Here is a 25,825-nt window from a genome sequence, read left to right on the forward strand (position 1 = left end):
GAGAGAGATCATACAGGCTTGCAAGGCCCAACAAATGTGCCTGTGTGTCTGTGACGAAAGTGTTAGGAATGAGAGGAATGCTGTCGGGGTATTTTGGGTAGATATATCAGGTGTGGGACCCTATCAGAGGCACTGCTATGTGCTGCTCTGTGGTCAGCTACTAAGTGAGGGCCACCCTGGCATGCACTCAGTTTAATGGTGTTCTGTTACAGAGAGAAACTAATTAGAAAAGCATGACAGACTAGACACATAACAGGATGTGATGGATAATGATATTGTTAATGTGTCTAGGTATGCAAAATACTCACATGCACAGAGACTTGTGCACGCGCGCACACACACACACACACACACACACACACACACACACACACACACACACACACACACAGCTGTGTAAGGCCATAAGCAAACAAGAAAACGGTCATCCAGAAGCGGTGCTCCTAGTGGCCAGAGACTTTAATGCAGGAAAACTTAAATACGTTTTACCTCATTTCTACCAGCATGTCACATGTGCAACCAGAGGAAAAAAAACTCTAGTCCACACACAGAGACACGTACAAAGCTCTCCCTCGCCCTCCATTTGGCAAATCTGACCATAAGTATATCCTCCTGATTCCTGCTTACAAGCTAAATCTAAAGCAGGAAGTACCAGTGACTCGCTCAATACGAAAGTGGTCAGATGATGTGGATGCTAAGCTACAGGACTGTTTTGCTAGCACAGACTGGAATATGTTCCGGGATTCATCCGATGGCATTGAGGAGTATACCACACCAGTCACCGGCTTCATCAATAAGTGCATCGATGATGTCGTCCCCACATTGACCGTACGTACAGTGGCTTGCGAAAGTATTCACCCCCCTTGGCATTTTTCCTATTTTGTTGCCTTACAACCTGGTATAAAAATGGGGGTTTGTATCATTTGATTTACACAACATGGCTACCACTTTGAAGATGCAAAATATTTTTTATTGTGAAACAAACAAGAAATAAGACAAAATTCAATTCTTTGTAGAGCCACCTTTTGCAGCAATTACAGCTGCAAGTCTCTTGGGGTATGTCTCTATAAGCTTGGCACATCTAGCCACTGGGAGCTTTGCCCATTCTTCAAGGCAAAACTGCTCCAGCTCCTTCAAGTTGGATGGGTTCAGCTGGTGTACAGCAATCTTTAAGTCATACCACAGATTCTCAATTGGATTGTGGTCTGGGCTTTGACTAGGCCATTCCAAGACATTGAAATGTTTCAATTTTAGTCTCATCTAACCAGAGTACCTTCTACCATATGTTTGGGGAGTCTCCCACATGCCTTTTGGCGAACACCAAACGTGTTTGCTTATTCTTTAAGCAATGGCTTTTTTCTGGCCACTCTTTCGTAAAGCCCAGCTCTGTGGAGTGTACGGCTTAAAGTGGTCATATGGACAGATACTCCATTCTCCGCTGTGGAGCTTTGCAGCTCCTTCAGGGTTATCTTTGGTCTCTTTGTTGCCTCTCTGATTAATGCCCTCCTTGCCTGGACTGTGAGTTTTGATGAGCAGCCCTCTCTTGGCAGGTTTGTTGTGGTGCCATATTCTTTCAATTATTTTATAATGGATTTAATGGTGCTCTGTGGGATGTTAAAAGTGTTGGATATTTTTTTATAACCCAACCCTGATCTGTACTTCTCCACAACTTTGTCCCTGACCTGTTTGGAGAGCTCCTTGGTCTTTATGGTGCTGCTTGCTTGGTGGTGCCCCTTGCTTAGTGGTGTTGCAGACTCTGGGGCCTATCAGAACAGGTGTATATATACTGAGATCATGTGACAGATCATGTGACACTTAGATTGCACACAGGTGGACTTTATTTAACTAATTATGTGACTTCTGAAGGTAATTGGTTGCATAAGATCTTCTTTAGGGGCTTCATAACAAAGGGGGTGAATACATATGCACGCATCACTTTTCCGTTATTTATTTTTTAGAATTTTTTGAAACAAGTTATTTTTTTCATTTCACTTCACCAATTTGGACTATTTTGTGAATGTCCATTACATGAAATCCAAATAAAAATCAATTTAAATTATAGGTTGTAATGCAACAAAATAGGAAAAACACCAAGGGGGATGAATACTTTTGCAAGGCACTGTACATATCCCAACCAGAAGCCATGGATTACAGGCAACATCCGCACTGAGCTAAAGAGCTGCCGCATTCAAGGAGCAGGACACTAATCCGGACTCTTATAAGAAATCCCGCTATGCCCTCAGACGAACCATCAAACAGGCAAAGCGTCAATAAAGGACTAAGATTGAATCCTACTACACCGGCTCTGACGCTCGTCTGGTGTGGAAGGGCTTGCAAATTATTACGGATTACAAAGGGAAACCCAGCCGCGAGCTGCCCAGTGACGCAAGCCTACCAGATTACCTAAATGCCTTCTATGCTCGTTTCGAGGTAAGCAACACTGAAGCATGCATGAGAGCACCAGCTGTTCCAGACGACTGTGTGATCACGCTCTCCGTAGGGGCTCGACGGATTACCAGGACGTGTACTCAGAGCATGGGCGGACCAACTAGCAAGTGTCTTCACTGACATTTTCAACCTCTCCCTGATCGAGTCTGTAATACCTACATGTTTCAAGCAGACCACTGTAGTCCCTGTGCCCAAGAACTCCAAGGTAACCCGCCTAAATGACTACCTCCCCGTAGAACTCACGTCTGTAGCAATGAAGCGCTTTGAAAGGCTGGTCATGGCTCACATCAACACCATTATCCCGGAAACCCTAGACCCACTCCAATTCTCATACCGCCCTAACAGTTCCACTGATGACGCAATCTCAATTGCTCTCCACACTGCCCTTTCCCACCTGGACAAAAGGAACACCTATGTGAGAATGCTGTTCATTGGCTACAGCTCAGCGTTCAACACCATAGTGCCCACAAAGCTCATCACAAAGCTAAGGAACCTGGGACTAAACACTTCCCTCTGCAACTGGATCCTGGACTTCCTGACGGGCCGCTCCCAGGTGGTAAGTGTAGGTAACAACACATCTGCCACGCTGATCTTCAACACGGGGGTCCCTCAGGGGTGTGTGCTTAGTCCCCTCACATACACCCTGTTCACCCACGACTGCGTGGCCAAGCGTGACTCCAACACCATCATTAAGTTTGCCGACAGCACGGTGGTAGGCCTGATCACCGACAATGATGAGACAGCCTATAGGGAGGAAGTCAGAGACCTGGCAGTGTGGTGCCAGGACAACAACCTCTCCCTCAACGTGAGCAAGACAAAGGAGCTGATCGTGGACTACAGGAAAAGGATGGCCGAGCAGTGGAGCGGTTCGAGAGCTTCAAGTTCCTTGGTGTCCATATCACCAACAAACTATCATGGTCCAAACATACCAAGACAGTCGTGAAGAGGGCACGACAATGCCTATTCCCCCTCAGGAGACTGAAAAGATTTGGCATGGCTCCCCAGATCCTCAAAAAGTTATAAAGCTGCACCATCGAGAGCATCCTTACTGCTTGCATCACCGCCTGGTATGGCAACTGCTCGGCACTACAGAGGGTACGGCCCAGTACATCGCTGGGGCCAAGCTTCCTGACATCCAGGAACTCTATACCAGGCAGTGTCAGAGGAAGGCCCTAAACATTTTCAAAGACTCCATCCCCTCAAGTTATAGACTGTTCTCTCTGCTACCGCATGGCAAGCGGTACCGGAGCACCAAGTCTAGGTCCAAAAGGTTCCTTAACAGCTTCTACCCACAAGCCGTAAGACAGCTGAACAATTAATCAAATGGCTACTCTGACTATTTGCATTTTTTTTATGCTGCCGCTACTTGCTGTTTATTATCTATGCATATTCACTTTACCCCTACCTACATGTTCATATTGCCTTAATTACCTTGACTAACCTATATCCCCACACATTGACTCGGTACCGGTACCACCTGTATATAGCCTCATTATTGTTATTCTATTGTGTTACTTTTTTCACTTGATTTAGTAAATATTTTCTTAAAACTGCATTATTGGTTAAGGGCTTGTAAGTAAGCATTTCACGGTAAGGTCTACACCTGTTGTATTCGGCGCATGTGACAAATAACATTTTATTTGATTTGATTTTACACACACACACACACACACACCTGTGGTGGTGACCCCAGAGAAGACCCAGCACTGTCCATATTTGACAGGCAGGCCTCCCTCCTTGTGGTATTTCTTCAGGATGTCCACACTGCCATTCCACGCTGTAGGGGAAACTCCTCCTACATAGTTCCCTGACCAATTCCCTGCCAGGACCCCATTGTCATCTGGGGAATTGATCTGGAACGCAACAAAGGGAGAGAGAGTCAGTTTTGTTTTCAATAATATAAAATACAGAATCATGTGGTTGTTTTTATTTAACCAGGTAGGTTATTGAGAACACATTATTTTTTACCATAATGTTACAGTAATGGTCGTGAAGTTAACATCAACATACCTAAACATAATTCAGATCAATGAACATATGCCAGGTATAAATAAACGGAAAAGTATGTGGAGTATGAGAAATAAGTTGTACGTTCACTACTGGATGTCATATAAGTTGACAGGAAACTCACCATTGCAGATATGACTCTGACCACATTGACAGGGTCTCCTCTACCAGACGGAGGGATCTCACTCTTCTCCAGCAAATATAAACAGGCCTGCAGCATCCCCTCAAGGAACTGAACAGCACAGAATGGGGGAAACATACAGGGAGGGAGAGATGGAAGACATGATAGGGGTCAAAACAATGAATAAATGACTTTTATTCTGTGGTTAATAAATGACTTAAATGACTGTGGTTTTCAGAATGACTTGAATTTGCAGAAAGATTTCATCGCAACCACACTTGATTTTACATTTTCTCCCTGTCTCATACCTGTCCATAGTTCCATGTGCGACCTCCAATCTGTTTCTCTGTGCCGTAGTAGAGTATTCCTGTGTCATTCAGCACATACTCCTTCTTCTCCTCCTCGTCATCCATGTACACTGTGTCATCTTAGAGGGAGTGGGAAGGGGGACAAAGATTAGGTATACATTTATCAGTTATCCATTGCAAAAATTATTCTGTTTTTCTTAACATTTCTGAAATGTCATCTGATGTAAAGTCCACAACACAGTCATATCTGCCTGATATCAGAGAGCCACAAATGACTCTTTTGATAAACACCAGGGAGTGTCACACTCTGGCTCTGGGGACTTTATATGTTGAGCCAGGGTGTGTAGATTCCGTGTGTTTATGTGCTGTGTTTTGAGTGTCTAGTTGTTCTATGTCTATGTTGGCCAGAGTGGCTCCCAATCAGAGGCAACGAGTGTCAGCTGTTGTGGGTTGTCTCTGATTGGGAGCCATATTTAAACTGTATGTTTTCCCTTGGGTGTTGTGGGTTTTTGTTCCGTGTCGGTATTTGTTTACCGTGGACTTCACGAGTCGTGTTTTGTTTGGTATACTTTAACTAATTAAAGTCATGTTTGTTTCACACGCTGCGCCTTGGTCTACTCACTCCTACGACGATCGTGACAGAAAAACCCACCGTAAAAGGACCAAGCAGCGTGTCCAGGAGCAGGCAGACTGGACATGGGAGGAAGCGCCAGGAAAGGAGATGGAGAGGCTGGCGATGGCCCAGGTGGGCAAATCGTGGTCCTGGGAAGACATGCTCGGGGGCAAGGGACCTTGGGGTAGGATTAAGGCCCTGGCGAGAGAGGAGCAGCGGCGTCAGCAGTGCCATCGTCGGAAGGACGAGAGGCACCCCCAATAATTTTTTAGGGGGGGGCACACGGCATGGGCGACTGGGCAGCAGGAGGCTGCCACAGGGCGAAATGGGAGACGAGGAGAGAAGGCCACCGGGTTACGGGAGCCATTGGCGAGAGGAGGGAAGGAAGTTGTAGAGGCACGGCGAGAGGTACTGAGGTGTATTGCCAGTCCGGTCCGGCCGTTCCTGATCCCCGTTTAAGGCCAGTGGTGTGTGTTCCCAGTACGGTTCGGCCTGTTCCTGCTCCACGCACCAAGCCTACGGTGTGCGTCGCCAGCCCGGCCCGGCCTGTTCCTGCTCCACGCACCAAGCCTACTGTGTGCGTCGCCAGCCCAGCCCGGCCTGTCCCTGCTCCACGCACCAAGCCTACGGTGTGCGTCGACAGCCCAGCCCGGCCTGTCCCTGCTCCACGCACCAAGCCTACGGTGTGCGTCGACAGCCCAGCCCGGCCTGTCCCTGCTCCACGCACCAAGCCTACGGTGTGCGTCGCCAGCCCTGCCCGGCCTGTTCCTGCTCCACGCACCAAGCCTACGGTGTGCGTCGCCAGCCCTGCCCGGCCTGTTCCTGCTCCACGCACCAAGCCTACGGTGTGCGTCGTCAGCCCAGCCCGGCCTGTTCCTGCTCCACGCACCAAGCCTACGGTGTGCGTCGTCAGCCTGGTCCAGCCCGTTCCTGCCACTCGCACCAAGCCAGGGGTGCGAGTCGTCAGCCTGGTTCAGCCCGTTCCTGCCACTCGCACCAAGCCAGGGGTGCGAGTCGTCAGCCTGGTCCAGCCCGTTCCTGCCACTCGCACCAAGTCAGGGGTGCGAGTCGTCAGCCTGGTTCAGCCCGTTCCTGCTACTCGCACCAAGCCCGGGGTGCGAGTCGTCAGCCAGGTCCGGCCCGTCGCTGCTCCACGCACCAAGCCAAGGGTGCGAGTCGTCAGTCCGGTGAGGCCCGTTCCGGCTCCACGCACCAAGCCAGGGGTGCGTATCGTCAGCCCGGTCCGGTCCGTTGCTGCTCCACGCACCAAGCCAGGGGGGCGCATCGTCAGCCAGGTCCGGTCCGTTCCTGCCTCACGCGCCAAGCCAGGGGTGCGCGTCGTCAGTCCGGTGCCTGATCAGGTACCGGTCAGCTGCTCCACAACGGAGCGTAAGCAATCCGCTCCGTCGATGTCCAGTCCAGATCCAGCCAGCGGGGTCAGACCGGACCAGGGGCGCTACGGGGGAATTATGGAAGGGTGGTGGTCAAGCCCGGAGCCGGAGCCGCCTCCGAGGAGGAATGCCCACCCAGCCCTCCCCTGTTTGGGTTTTGTTGAGGCGCGGTCGCAGTCCGCGCCTTTGGGGGGGGGTACTGTCACACTCTGGCTCTGGGGACTTTATATGTTGAGCCAGGGTGTGTAGATTCCGTGTGTTTATGTGCTGTGTTTTGAGTATCTAGTTGTTCTATGTCTATGTTGGCCAGAGTGGCTCCCAATCAGAGGCAACGAGTGTCAGCTGTTGTGGGTTGTCTCTGATTGGGAGCCATATTTAAACTGTATGTTTTCCCTTGGGTGTTGTGGGTTTTTGTTCCGTGTCTGTATTTGTTTACCGTGGACTTCACGAGTCGTGTTTTGTTTGGTATACTTTAACTAATTAAAGTCATGTTTGTTTCACACGCTGCGCCTTGGTCTACTCACTCCTACGACGATCGTGACAGGGAGAATCAGACAGAGAGGCCAGGATAGGGTTAACTGTTATTTGCTGAATATCTGGACCATACAGAGCAGGGAGAGTCAGTGTAGCCAGGAGAGGGTTAATCACTACTAGCTAAATGTCTGGACTTCACAAAGCAGGGAGAGGGTTTACTAGTACTAGAGGCCAGAATAGGTTTAACTGTTGCTAGCACAATGGCTGGAGCTCATTGAGTGGCCTGGCTCATTTAGAGGAAAAGGGCTGAATTGTGTGACAACCTTCTAAATGGATAATATACCCCAGGGTGGAGTAAGGACCCTCTGGGAATATCTGTCTCTCTCTTTTCCATCAGTTTATTGTCTTTACTGACCACATGGACGTGATTATATGTGTGAGACACTGTGAAACAGGAGAAAGCTGTGGGGAGGAGGGACAAGAAGGAAGGGAGGCAGAGGAAAAACCTAGGGGGGACGGAGGGAGGGAGAACTAGCAGAAGGGGCAGAGAGGTTCAACGATATGGTTGGGAGCAGTGGTCAAGATGGGACGTGGGAAGGAAGAGGAAAGAAGAGGTAGAAAAAGACTACACAAACTAGTGGAGGGAGAGGACGCTACAAAGAGGGAGAGGTAGAATCGCAAGCAGGGAGGGAGGAATGGCAGAGGTTGTGTAGAAGTTTTAAGGGAGGAGGTACAGTATAGATTCGACCTCTTGACAGAATCTAGCAGCTGAGATTTGGCTGGCTTTACATGGCACATAGGGAGAGAGGGAAAGGGGGAGAGAGAGAGAGAAAGAGCAAAAGCGAGAGAGAGGGAGAGCAGATTGCCTCCAGCTGCTGTATTACTGTCATATACTCCTACAGCGCTGGGCAGTTTGTACAGTAATTGTGCAGAAGTTCTCATGTTTTAACTCCAGAGACCTAAAAATACAGGATTGATTGAAAAGACAATATAACAATATAAGGGAAAACAGGCCAAGCAGGCCAACAGGCCAACATACCAATTGGCAAAGACCAGAGTCCCAAGGAAATGTACGTGTGGTCTTGACGTGCATCCAGACAATGAAACAAACGTTCTGGGTCACACTGGGTCAAGCTGTAACTTTATGATGGATAGCAGCACATTATTAGGCAGTGAGCTGAGTTTCCCGCCTATGTGCAAATTTACATTAGCACTACTCTGAGAGACCAAGAGGCTAAATAGAGTACAGTCCTAGAGCCAGCCTCCGTTATACCCTGAATGTATAAAACATTAGGAACACCTGCTCTTTCCATGACATAGACTGACCAGGTGAATCCAGGTGAAAGCTATGATCCCTTATTGATGTCACTTGTTAAATCCACTTCAATCTGTGTAGATGAAGGGGAGGAGACAGGTTAAAAAATGATTTTTAAGCAGACAATTGAGAAATTGATTGCGTATGTGTGCCATTCAGATGGTGAATGGGCAAGACACAAGATTTAAGTGCCTTTGGTATGGTAGTAGTTGCCAGGCGCACCGGTTTGAGTGTGTCAAGAACTGTAACGAGCTGGGTTTTTCACACTCAACAGTTTCCCGTGTGTAACAAGAATGGTCCACCACCCAAAGGACATCCAGCCAACTTGACACAACTGTGGGAAGCATTGGAGTCAACATGGGCCAGCGTGGGAACGCTTTCGACACCTTGTAGAGTCCATGCCCCGATGAATTGAGGCTGTTCTGAGGCGAAAAAGGGGTTCAACTCAATATTAGGAAGGTGTCCCTAATGTTTTGTACAGTGTATAAACCATAGCTCTTTTGAGCTCTGTGTCTACTCTGTGATCTGTCACTTGTTCCTGGTGTTTGGTTGGGTCCATGGGTCTGTTCCTATTGCAATGGAATAACAACATTGAAACATTAAACTGATATACAGCATTGAAGCTGAACTGTGATACAAATTAATATCTTTGTTTGACCCGCTGTGACACACTTTAGGTGAGCACGGGGGGTGGGGTTAGCACTTCAGTGGCAATGGTATGGTCCTAAACGTGCAAACCTTGTCTCCCAGTATTTATTTTTCTCCCCCTTCTCTCTCATTCCTTCCTCCCTCATTTCCCAACAGTCTTTACCTTCACACCAGGGGTTGAACAGCATGATTATGTCTTTGCTGGGGTCGTGTGTGGTTGCACACTCGCCCTTTGGAGACTTCACCATCACGGTGAGCTTGTACTGGCCAATCACAGCTTTGGCATGCGAGTTGACAGACAGCTTGATCCTGTTGCCGTTCTGCTCCACTATCTTGGCCTCCCAGCGGTCGTCCTCTAGCTCTTCCACCAATTGAATGATGACGTGCGTGCCCTTTGACACCATGGGGAGGGGTCCTGTCAAGACACATTAGTAAACGGTTTGTCGGGTTATCAATTATGGTCATCATAGGTGTGTACCAAATGGCACCCTTTTCTCTATATAGTGTACTACCCTATGGGTCCTGGTCAAAGTAGTGCAGTATAGGGAATAGGGTGCCATTTCAGACGCAACCATAGTTCTCAAACAAAGCTTCAGTGTGATTTAAGCAGTGTAATATTGGTGTAATATTGGTGTAATATCATTGTAATAACAGTGTAGTGGTGCCTGAAACCCATCTCAACAAACTATGCAGTGTTCAGGAGCATTGTGTTACTCCAACAGAAGTAAAGATTCATTGTTCTCTTATCTCTGATGGAAACCGTACCACCCCACATCACATTCCTACTGTACCTTTCCTGGATTTAAGCGCTCACCCTTCACACAGAAAAGGTTCACAATAAACACACAATAATTGAAACATGCTTTCAGTAAAATACACTGATACCATACGCACACACTAGTGTATGCACACACGCACACAAACAGCTAACAGCTGCATTTGACTGGCACACACATTCTATTGCAGGGGCAGGAAATCACATTCTTCACATGGGGATTCAAATTCCAATACTGTCACACTCCAATTGGCAAATAGCAATGCTGACTGAGTGAATGAGTGTGTGTACGTGTGTGTCTGCTTGCCTGTAATTACATGTGTGAAATAGCAAGAGAAAGCTCTGCAAACTATACCAGCTAAACACTGTCTTGAATTGAATTGACCTTAAAAGAGTTTAAATAAGGTAAGATAGTGGAATGACAGTGAGCTGTCTTTAAAGGTAATGTGTAGTCTGCCATGCAGGAAAGTGAGGAAACCACAGTATCCACACCACTGTAATTCGTAGCCTGTTGTGCCAGAGAGTGACAGCGCCAAAAACAAGTGTAAACTACAAGTGTGTAACTGTCATGCAGTTCACATCAGCTTAGGTAAGCAGAGCTTAGTACTGTGAAAACTCCACTGAGAGCATATACACAGAACGTCCTCACACGTACAGTGGGGTCTGAAATTATTGACATATTTTGTAAAGATGTTACTGTTACTGTATAAAATAAAGAATTAAAATACTGAGCTATATTGTATGCTCCAAACATTTGGGCAAATATATTATTTTATGGTTTTGGGCTAAAATGTCCTAGTACTGGGTAAAGTTCATGATGCCATTGACCTTCACAAGGGCCCCAAGACCAGTGGAAGCAAAATAGACCCATAACATCCAATGGTGTGTATTCATGGTTGCCAAGGGAAGCCAGGCTTCCCCCCAAAAACATAAAAGAATGTATCTTTCATCTCTCTCTGTGTTTCATAATTGTCCTTCCATTTGCAAGAGGCTGAATGTATCTCATCAGAAAAAGCATCTGAGTGAGTGAAACAGCTCCCCTGTGTATCTGTATGTGTATCACATCTATCTGATGCTGTCTGGTCAAAAACAGTATGATATTGTTGCCGCCCATAGCATTGAATGCAAGGAAAGCCAGCGAGCATTTGTTGTCCCTTAATAAAGAAATATAAAATAATAGCCAATCAGCGTTGCGCTAAACTGAGTGAGCTCAACTGTGAATAGTTCTGGCGCACCAACATTTTTTTTCAAGGGAAGCCCGTTTGGATTTGGCTTCACACCAATCACATCACATCAAAAGCCAAATGTCATTGACAGAATTGTTATGTATTATTGCAACTCGCTCTGTTGTTGTCCTTTGGTGGCTAGCTAGCTAACTAAAATTGTCCCTTTCCTAAATTAGCCATGGATGGAGATAGGGATTTGGACTTGTGGTTTTACTTAATTCTCCGTACTGGCCAATGATTATGACGGCGATTCTGATCCAACCATAAATTCATACGTACATTGTGCCCCTGGCATGAGAGGATGGAAGTTCAATATGTAGCTATATGTAGTAGCTATATTAACTAGCTGGCTCATCATTGCCCATGAAAGGAAGTTAGGCTGACCATGCTGTAGGTCATGTAACTGTTTGTTAAATGCAATATGCTTTGCAATATGCTTTGTGGACTCCACTGGACAGATGTTGCTCTCCGGTTTTGTGATGAAACAAAGGTGTGGTTGAATTTATTCTGCCACTGTGTCTTCTTATTGTCTCGGCCTTAGGCCTATATATCACGGTGGCAAGGCATATGAACTAACAGGTTATACAGCAAACAACGCAATTATCACAACACATAGGTTGTAATATGGCTTTTTCTTCCTGGCTTGGCTTCCTCAGTGATTTTACCCACGCACAGCTACTGGTAACATCAAAGATCCACCACCATATTTTACAGTAGGTATTGGGTTATTTTCTTCTTATGCATCCTTATTTTGACGTTGAACCCACCACTGGTGTTATTTCTTCTTCTTATGCATTCTGATTTCGACGTTAAACCCACCACTGGTGTGAGTGGCCAAAGAGCTCTATTTCCATGTAATCTGACCATAGCACCGGTTTCAATCCAAGTGCCAATGCTGTTTAGCAAACTCCAGGCCTTTACATTTGTTGGATGACATGAAAATAGAGCTCTTTGGCCACACACACCAGTGGTGGGTTTGGCGTTGAAATGAGAATGCATTAGGGTCTTTCTATAAATACAGGGGCCAATATGTGACATCAGGGTCAACATTTCAAAATGGTTTGACATACATTTAAATATGATTTTCTTTCAGCTTCACATGTGTAGTTAAAGGAATATGAGTCTAGATATAGGCACAATGAGACCATAAATCCTAGCAACAACAAAATATCTACATGTCATTCAAAATGTCACATGGAACATGTTTCTTTATCATGCCTAGTAGCTAGGGCTGTTTGTGCTTTAGTTAACTTCTCTATCATTTACAGCCATGCTAAACCCATACAATATATCTATATATATATATATATATATCTATATATATATATATATATATCTCTCTATATATATATATATATATATATATATATATATATATATTATATATATATATATAGGATGCTATATAGAAATGCTGTTGTTTTTATATTTCTATATTTTTTAATAGTTTATATAATAATTTAATACAATAATTTAATACAATGGGTTCTGTCAACAAAATAATTGACAATAATAACCAATAATGAAATCATTATAATCAGTAAACTCTTCAAGCAGTGTGTGTGTGTGAAAACTAGACATTACATTCTTGCTTCCTCTTTTTTATTTTTATTTTATTTCACCTTTATTTAACCAGGTAAGCCAGTTGAGAACAGGTTCTCATTTACAACTGCGACCTGGCCAAGATAAAGCAAAGTAGTGCAATAAAAACAACACAGAGTTACATATGGGGTAAAAAACATAAAGTCAGAAATACAACAGAAAATATATATACAGTGTGTGCAAATGTAGCAAGTTATGGAGGTAAGGCAATAAATAGGCTATAGTGCAGAATAATTACAATAGTATTAACACTGGAATGCTAGATGTGCAAGAGATTATGTGCAAATAGAGATACTGGGGTGCAAAAGAGCAAAATAAATAACAATATAGGGATGAGGTAGTTGGGTGGGCTAATTTCAGATGGGCTGTGTACAGGTGCAGTGATCGGTAAGGTGCTCTGACAACTGATGCTTAAAGTTATTGAGGGAGATAAGAGTCTCCAGCTTCAGAGATTTTTGCAATTCGTTCCAGTCATTGGCAGCAGAGAACTGGAAGGAATGGCGGCCAAAGGAGGTGTTGGCTTTGGGAATGACCAGTGAGATATACCTGCTGGAGCGCAGACTACGGGTGGGTGCTGCTATGGTGACCAATGAGCTAAGATAAGGCGGGGATTTGCCTAGCAGTGATTTATAGATGGCCTGGAGCCAGTGGGTTTGACGACGAACATGTAGTGAGGACCAGCCAACAAGAGCGTACAGGTCACAGTGGTGGGTAGTGTATGGGGCTTTGGAGACAAAACGGATGGCACTGTGATAGACTACATCCAATTTGCTGAGTAGAGTGTTGGAGGCTATTTTGTAAATGACATCGCCGAAGTCAAGGATCGGTAGGATAGTCAGTTTTACGAGGGCATGTTTGGCAGCATGAGTGAAGGAGGCTTTGTTGCGAAATAGGAAGCCGATTCTAGATTTAACTTTGGATTGGAGATTCTTTATGTGAGTCTGGAAGTTGAGTTTACAGTCTAACCAGACACCTAGGTATTTGTAGTTGTCCACATACTCTAGGTCAGACCCGTCGAGAGTGGTGATTCTAGTCGGGTGGGCGGGTGCCAGCAGCGTTCGATTGAAAAGCATGCATTTAGTTTTACTAGTGTTTAAGAGCAGTTGGAGGCTACTGAAGGATTGTTGTATGGCATTGAAGCTCGTTTGGAGGTTTGTTAACACAGTGTCCAATGAAGGGCCAGATGTATACAAAATGGTGTCGTCTGCGTAGAGGTGGATCTGAGAGTCACCAGCAGCAAGTGCGACATCATTGATATACACGGAGAAAAGTGTCGGCCCAAGAATTGAACCCTGTGGCACCCCCATAGAGACTGCCATAGGTCCAGACAACAGGCCCTCCGATTTGACACACTGAACTCTATCTGAGAAGTAGTTGGTGAACCAGGCGAGGCAGTCAATCAATCAATCAATCAATTTTATTTTATATAGCCCTTCTTACATCAGCTAATATCTCGAAGTGCTGTACAGAAACCCAGCCTAAAACCCCAAACAGCTAGTAATGCAGGTGTAGAAGCACGGTGGCTAGGAAAAACTCCCTAGAAAGGCGAAAACCTAGGAAGAAACCTAGAGAGGAACCAGGCTATGAGGGGTGGCCAGTCCTCTTCTGGCTGTGCCGGGTGGAGATTATAACAGAACCATGCCAAGATGTTCAAAAATGTTCATAAGTGACAAGCATGGTCAAATAATAATCAGGAATAAATCTCAGTTGGCTTTTCATAGCCGATCATTAAGAGTTGAAAACAGCAGGTCTGGGACAGGTAGGGGATCCATAACCACAGGCAGAACAGTTGAAACTGGAATAGCAGCAAGGCCAGGCGGACTGGGGACAGCAAGGAGTCACCACGGCCGGTAGTCCCGACGTATGGTCCTAGGGCTCAGGTCTCTCAGTTGGCTTTTCATAGCCGATCATTAAAGAGTTGAAAACAGCAGGTCTGAGAAACCAAGGCTATTTAGTCTGCCAATAAGAATGCGGTGGTTGACAGAGTCGAAAGCCTTGGCCAGGTCGATGAAGACGGCTGCACAGTACTGTCTATTATCAATCGCGGTTATAATATCGTTTAGGACCTTGAGCGTGGCTGAAGTGCACCCGTGACCAGCTCGGAAACCGGATTGCATAGCGGAGAAGGTACGGTGGTATTCGAAATGGTCGATGATCTGTTTGTTAACTTGGCTTTCGAATACTTTCGAAAGGCAGGGCAGGATGGATATAGGTCTGTAGCAGTTTGGATCTAGAGTGTCACCCCCTTTGAAGAGGGGGATGACCGCGGCAGCTTTCCAATCTCTGGGGATCTCAGACGTTATGAAAGAGAGGTTGAACAGACTAGTAATAGGGGTTGCGACAATTTCAGCGGCTAGTTTTAGAAAGAAAGGGTCCAGATTGTCTAGCCCAGCTGATTTGTAGGGGTCCAGATTTTGCAGCGCTTTCAAAACATCAGCTGTCTGAATTTGTGTGAAGGAGAAGCGGGGGGGGGGGGCATGGGCAAGTTGCAGCAGAGGGTTCAGAGTTGGTGGCCGGGTTAGTGGTAGCCAGATGGAAAGCATGGCCAGCTGTAGCAAAATGCTTGTTGAAATTCTCGATTATTGTAGATTTATCGGTGGTGATAGTGTTTCCTAGCCTCAGTGCAGTGGGCAGCTGGGAGGAAGTGCTCTTATTCTCCATGGACTTTACAGTGTCCCAAAACTTTTTGGAGTTAGTGCTACAGGATGCAAATTTCTGTTTGAAAAAGTTAGCCTTTGCTTTCCTGACTGCTTGTGTATATTGGTTCCTAACTTCCCTGAAAAGTTGCATATCGCGGGGGCTATTTGATGCTAATGCTGTACGCCACAGGATGTTTTTGTGCTGGTCAAGGGCAGTCAAGTCTGAGGAGAACCAGGGGCTATATCGGTTCTTAGTTCTGTATTTTTTTGAATGGGGCATGTTTATTTAAGATTGAGAGGAAATTACTTTTAAGGAACAACCAGGCATCCTCTACTGACGGAATGAGATCTATATCCATCCAGGATACCTGGGCCAGGTCAATTAGGAAGGCCTCCTCGCTAAAGTGTTTTAGGGAGCGTTTGACAGTGATGAGGGGTGGTCGTTTGACCACGGACCCGTTACGGACGCAGGCAATAAGGCAGTGATCGCTGAGATCCTGGTTGAAGACAGCTGAGGTGTATTTAGAGGGTATGTTAGTCAGGATGATATCTATGAGGGTACCCATGTTTACGGATTTAGGGTTGTACCTGGTAGGTACGTTGATAATTTGCGTGAGGTTGAGGGCATCTAGCTTGGATTGTAGGATGGCTGGGGTATTAAGCATATCCCAATTTAGGTCACCAAGCAGTACAAACTCTGAGGATAAATGGGGGGCAATCAATTCACATATGGTGTCCAGGGCACAGCTGGGGGCTGAGGGGGGTCTGTAGCAAGCGGCAACAGTGAGAGACTTATTTCTGGAAAGGTGGATTTTTAGAAGTAGAAGCTCAAACTGTTTGGGCACAGACCTGGATAGTATGATAGAGCTCTGCAGGCTATCTCTACAGTAGATTGCAACTCCACCCCCTTTGGCAGTTCTATCTAGACGGAAAATGTTATAGTTGGGGATGGAAATTTCAGAATTTTTGGTGGCCTTCCTGAGCCAGGATTCAGACACTGCTAGAACATCAGGGTTGGCAGAGTGTGCTAACGCAGTGAATAACTCAAACTTAGGAAGTAGACTTCTGATATTTATGTGCAAGAAACCAAGACTTTTGCGATTACAGAAGTCATCAAATGATAGCACCTGGGGAGTAGGAGTGATACTGAGGGCTGCAGGGCCTGGGTTAGCCTCTACATCACCAGAGGAACAGAGGAGGACTAGAATAAGGATACGGCTAAAGGCTTTAAGAACTGGTCTTCTAGTGCGTTGGGTACATAGAATAAAGGGGGCAGATTTCCGGGTGTTGTAGAAAAGATTCAGCGCATTATGTACAGACAAGGATATGGAAGGATATGAGTAAAGTGGAGGTAAACCTAAGCGTTGGGTAACAATGAAAGAGATAGCATCGCTGGAGGCATCAATTGAGTCGGTCTCCGCGTGTATAGGGGGAGGGGCAAAGGAGCTATCTAAGGCAGGTTTAGCTAGGCTGGGGGGTCTACAGTGATATAGTACAATTAGAAATAACCGAAACAACAATAAACTAACCATGTTTGGGCTGAGGCTAAACATAAACAGGATGTAGTACCGTAAAAAGGAACAGTCCAGCAGATATCAGCTGTATAGCTGAGTTATCATAAGGTCCGGTGGTGAAGCACTAGTGAGTAAGAGGCCACGGCTAGCGTGTGCTAGCGGGCCAGGGCTAGCAGATGGATGGAATCTTCGTGGTTAATGTCGTAACCACATCAGACGATTTCGTCGGCAGACCAGTCGTGTAGGATCGGCGGGGCTCCGTGTCAACACTAGGTGGTCCCGTCCGGTTGACAGAGAGGTAGATAGCCGGGAGATGGGCCTAGCTCAGGATGATTAGCCAGACCACAGCGTCCGTTTTGTTGTAGCTAGCTGGTAGCGATGAATCCGGAGTTAAAGGTCCAGTGATTCAGTGATTCCGGCGGAAAAACTGATATGTTCTGGGTCGATAACGCGCTGTGCAGACTGGCCGAATATCCGGTGATCAATGTCCAGTGATTAAAATTAATCCTGCAGAAAAAAAAATCCAATGTTCTGGGTGAAACACCGCTAGCTGTGGCTAATAGCAAGTAGCTAGTTAGCTGGCTAGCTAGTTTCAACTGGATATTCTAGATTCTAGATAAAGGTAAGTCAATAATAGAATCCGTTCCACATTGAGTGAGGCGGGTTGCAGGAAAGTATATCTTGTAGAAGGATGAAAAGTCTGATAGGGAAATATGTACGAAAAATAGGGTATTTACAGGCTATTTACAGACATACGATAAAAACACAACTGCACTACTACGCCATCTTGGAACAGTCCTTGTTTCCTCCACTCCTTGCCTCTCCTTGAAAGTGCATTGGAGCCTGAGGGGAGGAACCTTCCCTCCTCTCCCCCAATGTGCTTAGAGAGGGAGGTGAGCAATGGAGGAAACAAGGGGGAATCTCATTTGCATTTCATTAATTCCTCAAGTCCTCTCTCCTCGCCTCCTTCTCAAAACCAATTGGATAAGAAGGTGAGAGGGGTGGGACCTCTGACCTTTTCATCCAATGGGTTTTGAGAAAGAGACGAGGAGAGAGGATGCAACGAATCAAGGAAATACAGTTGAGGACAGAGGAACCAAGTATTTGACAGCTATTACATTTTTTTGACAGGGTCAGACTGACTGACTGAGCTACAATAATACCCATGGCCTGTCCAGAAACAACCCCTAGCCCCTACTGCCCAGAGTCTAGACACTTGTGGAGATCTGAGAGGGATTGATAGGTCGTGACATGGTGAGAGCTCCACCTTACCCTCTGATTGGCTTGGTGGAGCTTTGGCTGTATTGCTTTCACCTGTCCAATTTTCTCAGATCTCCACAAGTGGTAGGGGCTAGGAGTTGTTTCTGGACAGGATCACACAACCCTTCAGGTGTGTGGTGGACCTACATCACAACACTTGAGGCATTGGTTGGATGTTTAATTCCATTGCTATACACACACAGACTTGCACAGGTGTAAGCTGGACACACCCACAACATCCTATCAGGCTGATCAGACAGGTATGGATGGCTGGAGACCTGCTGTAAACAGTGAAAGGATATATTTACATGTCTACTATTCACACCCTGGCTTCATTCTAGCTAGTTAGATGTGCCACCACTGACTAACTATAGCTATGGCATATCTCTAGTCTAGCAATAGATACTGTTGTTTTGGCTGTATAGCATCCTTGAATAAGATTACCAATGGTTAGCTAGGTAGCTAGGATATATCAGTCAGCTAACCATTTACAGTAACAGCGGTTCATTAATAAGTCAATAAACACTCAACCCTATGCAGAAATTTAGAAATTGTACCTTATCTTGGCACTGTGGCACGGTATGGGCAGCTATTAATCAATTAGTTCATATACTGAACAAAAATATAAACACAACATGTAAAGTGTTGGTCCCATGTTTTCATGAGCTGAAATAAAAGATCCCAGAAACGTTACATATGCACCAAGATAATCCATACATCTGACAGGTGTGGCGTATCAAGAAGCTGATTAAACAGGATGATAATTACAGAGGTGCACCTTGTGCTGGAGACAATAAAACCATAAGCCGCCTCCAACATGTTTTAGAGAATTTGGCAGTACGTCCAACTGGCCTCACAACCACAGACCACATGTAACCACGCCAGCCCAGGACCTCCACATCCGGCTTCTTCACCTGCAGACCAGCCACCCGGACAGCTGATGAAACGGAGGAGTATTTCTGTCTGTAATAAAACCCATGGCTGCGCCCCCTGCCAATTCATGTGAAATCCATAGATTAGTGCCTAATTTATTTATTTCAAGTGACTGATTTCCTTAAACTGTATGAACTGTAACTCAGTAAAATTGTTGAAATTGTTGCATCTTGCGTTTATATTTCTGTTCAGGATAATAGATTTATAGACTGGAGTTAGAAGGGTGACCTTCTTTGAAAGGACAGGAAGTGTTGGCTGTGCACTTGACCAGGCATTCCACATTTTTTGGTTTTATATGCAAAAAAAAAAAAAAAAACTAGCCATTTAAAAAAATATATATTTATATTCAAAAACAAATAATCAGGCCATTTTCACATTCCCGATTGCTCCGTTTTAACTTGGAAAACAAATGATCAAAACATACATGAACAGTAATCTTATCTCAGGAATTTTTATGTAAAGGAAAAATCCACCCCAAACCACTTAGTACTATAATTTACGGTGTTACATAACACTAATATGTGAGAACAATATTTTCTGTGAACAAATGTTTAATTTTTTCGTTATTATAAGGTTGGGGTATCAACATGTGAAAATCATTGTGGAAATCTGTTGCAGCTCATGCCGACTACAAAACCCACAATGCAATGCTCATTCTATGGGCTGGCTGGCTAGCTAACTAGCTAGCAAATGTAGCGACACACAATAATACCAAAGTCAATATCAGCATGTGAAGTAGCTAGTTAGCCGTAAAATTACCTAAACAAACTGCATTATCAATTTAGGAGTCTACTATCTCACCATGTTCAACCTGCAGATTGATGTGCCTCAAAGAGTGGAGTCTGACATTAGCAACAGCATCATCCAATGCACCCTGGACTGAAGAGGCAGACAAATAGGAGAAATGTGTTAGACCCTCTGTTAAATTACACATTTCTGGAGGTAGGAATATCGCCAAAATATTATCAATGGCTCATTCGAGAGAAGATAACCTCCCGCGTTATGACATTGAACGGTATTGAAATCTGACATGGATGATAGAGGTTTTCGCGATCTAAAAGTCGTATTCCTATTAACTTCCAGTGAAGTGAGAGCTGCTTTATTGTAATGCTACGTCATACCTGCCACATTTCTGCCTGCTTGAACGGCAATAGCTCAGATACACATGAAAACATGAAATTACCCAGGGAATAGATAGAACATCGCTCAGAGATGCACAAAAACAATATGACATTCAAAATGGGTGAATCTTTACCTTAATGTTGTCCAGGAAGTAGGCTAATTATCTTGACCGCTGTAACAACATAGACACCAAAATGTTCTGTCAATCCTCGAAATCAACATTCATTCCCTCACTTTGACTGTTGTTAAAGTGCATTCATTATCACACAACTTTTTTTTATCACTTGACTGTCATTCAGAAAATCCTTTCCTGAATCAGCTGATGTTGCGTGATAATGTCCCCACATAACTAAACAGCTAGACATCAGACACGCATCAAACAACTATTATGCGTAATTATTGAAGAACCCAGTTAATGACAGTATCGCTTTTTGTTTTATTTATCATATTAAAGTTACTCTTTCTGTTTGAAGCATTGGATTTTGCAATCACATACATTATTTTGGATATGTGTGCCCATGAAAACTGTTTTCACACCTTAACATAGGGAGATACTAAATGTTACGAGGTAACAGTACACTTTCGAGATCTCCATACAAAAAAGAGTCCGACAGCAATATCCAGGAATTTCACAGGATCAAGGTCAATGTGTAATTCCATTGTTAAATGCTTAGTATATGATATAACAACAAACAACAGTATCATAAATGTAAGGAAAGAAAGGTAGTGTTTTATGTCACACGAATTTTGCCAAATCTGTGAAGACTCCACAAACATGAGAAAGAGTTTAAACATAGATGTTGATTCAACTCATGAATTATATTGAATGCATCTATGTTCCCCATTTATATCTTAATGTATTCACATAAAAAAAGTCAAATTATTATTAATGATTTTGTAACAGCTCGAAACAGTTGTCCACTACAAGAAATGTTCACTGGTACCCTAGTTTATAGAAATACCCATAAGCAGATAAGAACCCCATACCTACTGTAAAATATGTTGGTGGATATTTGATGTTATGGGGCTGTTTTGCTTCCACTGGTTCTGGTGCCCTTGTTAAGGTCAATGGCATCATGAACTTTACGCAGTACCAGGACATTTTAGCCAAAAACCTAGTTGCCTCTGCCAGGAGACTGAAACTTGGCTGCAAGTGGATCCTCTAGCAAGACAATAACCCCAAGCACACATCAAAATCCAGAAATAAATTGTTAATTGGCCACAAAATCAACATTTTGCAATGGCCATCTCAGTCGCAGGTTAACGTTTTTCGTCCTGAATCTGGAAGCAGCTCTGCAGAGTGGTCACTAGCTGGCACAGCCACAAAGTCATTAAATGTTAAACCTAACCCTGACTTTAACCATAACCTTAACCACACTGCTAACCCTAATGCCTAACCCTAACCTTAAAGGGATAATCCACCCCCAGAAAAAATATCAATTTCCCCCATAATTAAACTTCTAAATGGTCCGTCTGTGAAATCAGGAAATCTTGTAGGAACGCGTCATTGCTACATGGTTCTCGTCACTGGAGATAACACACTATCACATTTCATAACGCTTTAAAAAGAATTACCTGCACTCCAGATCGCCAAATAAGCCTATATCAGTGGCGTTCGGTGCCGTTTAAAATGAGGGAGGACAATTTTGTTTTTCATGAGCATGGCCTTATTTGTATTACACAATATTGGATGACTGTCATTCATGTTCCATACACCCAGTTCAATGTAACATTGATAGGTTTAGGCTACTACATGATACTCAAATTGTCCCTATACCCATCATGAGGTTGCTACAACCTAGCCTATAAATTAAAGTTTACAACGTAGGTGCACACAGGTCGAGATAAAATTGTGAGGTGATGGACAGTGACACGGACAGACAGTGACACATTCAATACCGCCTTGCACACTCTTGCCTGCATCTAGGGTGTAATTATTAGTCCAACAGTTGCAAACGAGAGTTTCTATTGGACATATTCTGGTATGTTTATCCCTGTTCCATAAACACAGTACACTTTCATAGCAGCCACATTCTATTCCTTCTCACATCTACGTGCTCTCCTCCTCTCACCTTTTCCTTTCGCTTGTGTACTTCAATGCACAACACATCAGCTGTATGTGACCAGGCGAAAAAACCTTCCCAAGCCAAACCATATCAAAACCGCTACACACAGCCTACATTTTTGTCACCATATTAGCTAAAGTAACATCATAGTCACCAAAAGCTTACCTTGACTTGGAAGAGTTCCAGTGTTGTGTTGGATAGTCATAGCCAGCTAGCTAACATAGCATCCCTCTGTTTGAGCTGGGTGTTCGAGTAGGCTAAACTAGCTAGCTGCATTTGCTAGCTAAGTAAGTGAAAGTGAAAAAAAAAAGACGAAATATGGTTCTCTCTCTCGCGCGCTCTCTCTCTCGCTTCTCCTTCATTTTTGAAGAAATTAATTTGTTCAAAACTGTTCAACTATTGTCTTTCTCTCTCTTTGAGTCAGTTACTCACCACATTTTATGCACTGCAGTGCTAGCTAGCTGTAGCTTATGCTTTCAGTACTAGATTCATTCTCTGATCCTTTAATTGTGTGGACGGCATGTCAGTTCATGCTGCAAGAGCTCTGATAGGTTGGAGGAAGTCATACTTACTGTGTAAGTCTATGAAAGGGGGTGAGAACCATGAGCCTCCTAGGTTTTGTATTGAAGTCAATGTACCCAGAGGAGGACGGAAGCTAGCTGTCCTCCGGCTACACCATGGTGCTACCCTACAGAGTTCTGTTGAGGCCACTGTAGACCTTCATTGCAAAACAGTGTGTTTTAATCAATTATTTGGTGACGTGAATATATTTAGTATAGTTTTATCTAAAAAGGATAAAAAAATAAATAAAAAATGAAATTCACTAAGGAAGATGGTCCTCCCCTTCCTCCTCTGAGGAGCCTCCACTGGCCTATACATGGTATAGGCATACTTGTCTAGAACACATCCATCCATTCATATTGTCATGACAAAGTTTATATTTTGCTTAATGTGCTCAATCTAAAGTGTACCAAATTATTCAACTCAGTTTCTATTTCAAGTACCATCTCGCAATGCGCCCGCCCTGTGTGTCTGTGGGAAACGTGAGATAGGGCCGTTGTTGCCATAGCCATGTCAAATATTTGTTTATATCTCAACCAAGATAGACCACAGCCTGTCGTTTTCAATGGGAACAAATGAGTCATAGTGGGCAGAACAAGCAAGGAGGTGGGCAGAGCCAAGCACGAGCTAGCGAGATCCTATTGGCGAGTTTTAGCAACATCTGCATATTTCCGCTAGGGAATGCCTACTCTGTGAAGTGCACTCCTTCTAAACAATGCGATTAAAAAATAAAATAAAACTTTTGCAAAGGATAAAGTCTACAAAACTTAGTCCACTCTGTTCATAACAGATTCTAGTTGTGGGAACAGAAAACTGTATTGAGATCAAATGTTTCAAATTTGCAGAATGTCGGACAAAATCCATCTCGTTTCATCTTCTCGCACTGCCGGCCAGCGGGCTTCCTCTCACTACCATATTTAGTAGTGAGTGGAAACGCTATGCAGATGCTTCACATTTATACATCCTGTAAAATATCTGTCTCATCGTTCTATCTGTGGTCACGTATTCTGCACTCACTCTGGGCAGAGGTGAACTGCAAGTTGAACACGTGAGATGCACTCCTAAATTGATAGTGCAGTTTGTTTAGGTGATTTTACAGCAACCCAGCTACTTCACATGCTGATATTGTCTAGCTAGCCAGACAGCCCAGGGAGAGAGCATTGCATTGTGGGTCGAAGTTAGTAGTCGACTTGAGCTGCAACAGATTTCCGCAACAATTTTCACATGTTGCTAACTTGCCGTAAAAACAAAATGAAACATTTCTTCACAAAAAATATTGTTTTCACATATTAGTGTTATTTAACACTGTTTAATGTATTTATATTGTAGGTAGGTATTGTAGGTAGTTTATCTAGGTAGTTATTGTAGGTAACTATTGTAGGTAAGTATTGTATTCGGCTGAGCCCGGTGAAGCACGAGGCTAGCTAACCCACTACCTGGACCAATAAAGCTAGCTAGCTAGCGGGTAGCTACTGGTAACTATTAGCAACTGTGGATAGTTGTTTCCAATGTTATTTCACGCTTAAGAGTACCTGTAATTATGCCAGCTAGCTACCTACCATTCAGCTGTTTTTCTAACCTCATTATCTGAAGCGTTAACGTTAGGTAATTAGTAGCTACTGTACTTGAAATGTAGCTAGCTTGTTGCTACCTGGATAGCTAACTAAACAATAGCTGGAATGACCTAGCTGTAATATTTGGAGACGCTTTCTCTCCGTTTGGATAGACGCGAACTGGCTAAATCGATTCAGTAGCTAGCTTTACACTTAACTAGCTAACAGTAGCTACTAAGGGTAAGTTATAAAACTACATTTATTTTTGTTTTGTTTTTACATACTGGTAACCAGAGTCGATCAAGGGAATTTGGGACATGGGTGACTAGTTAAGGTTAGCTTGGCTCTCTGTGTGTTTCGTGCCGTGGGAGGAGGGGTTGGTTCGTTGGCAGAGAGCAATGGCTAGCTAGTATGCTAACTATTTTAGCTAACTAACTGGCTGAATAAGTTGACGACGTACTCACTCAAACTGTCAAAACTAACCCAAAACTTTACACAACGTTAGACACGGACACGAATGATCTGTTTGGCGTGTTAACACACTGGTGGTTTGTTGTAACTGAGTATTGGTGCTAAACCGTGTTATTGGAGGCTGGCATGCTAGTTGGCTATGGCGTCATAGGATTCGGTGCCCTGGGCGGTTTTCACGGAAGAATAATGTACCAAGTTAGCTAGTTTAATAAACTAAGTTAGAGTCTATTCCTAGAAAACATTGAACCACTGTAGTTTACAACAATTATAATTTCTAAAGTGGAAGTTGGGAGAGTTATATTTGAGTGTTTCAGTGAAACGTAAGTGAGGGAGACCCCGCTCTCTCGCTTTCCCAGATGTTTAGTTCATTTCATTCCGATCTCCTTTGCATTATTGTAGCCTTTTTCTGTAGCCTGTCAACTATGTGTTTGTCTATCCCTGTTCTCTCCTCTCTGCTCAGGCCATACAAACGCTTCACACTGTGTGGCTGCTGCCACTCTAATCTGGTGGTCCCTGCGCGCACGACCCACGTGGAGTTCCAGGTCTCCGGCAGCCTCTGGAACTGCCGTTCTGCGGCCAACAAGGCAGAGTTCATCTCAGCCTATGCTACCCTCCAGTCCCTCAACTTCTTGGTGCTGACGGAAACATGGATTACCAAAGAAAACACTGCTACTCCTACTGCTCTTTCCTCGTCTGACCATGTGTTCTCGCATACCCCGAGAGCATCTGGTCAGCGCGGCGGTGGCACAGGAATCCTCATCTCTCCCAAGTGGACATT

The 25,825-nt window shown here is 44.4% G+C and overlaps 1 protein-coding gene across 1 annotated transcript in view; it reads right to left on the minus strand.

The window, feature by feature from the left end:
• Positions 1 to 25,825, minus strand: part of LOC311146504 (protein-glutamine gamma-glutamyltransferase K-like) — a 49,319-nt gene that overhangs the window by 6,608 nt on the left and 16,886 nt on the right. The window contains exons 4-7 of the mRNA XM_084183008.1: positions 9,489 to 9,740; positions 4,885 to 5,003; positions 4,580 to 4,687; positions 4,124 to 4,301 (exon numbers count right to left, since the gene is read on the minus strand). Of these exons, the coding sequence (XP_084039134.1) occupies positions 4,124 to 4,301; positions 4,580 to 4,687; positions 4,885 to 5,003; positions 9,489 to 9,740 (657 nt within the window). The remainder of the gene's footprint in view (positions 1 to 4,123; positions 4,302 to 4,579; positions 4,688 to 4,884; positions 5,004 to 9,488; positions 9,741 to 25,825) is intronic.

This window comes from Coregonus lavaretus (genome assembly GCF_964263955.1).
Source record: "Coregonus lavaretus genome assembly, chromosome: 19".
NCBI classification, from domain to species: Eukaryota; Metazoa; Chordata; class Actinopteri; order Salmoniformes; family Salmonidae; genus Coregonus; species Coregonus lavaretus.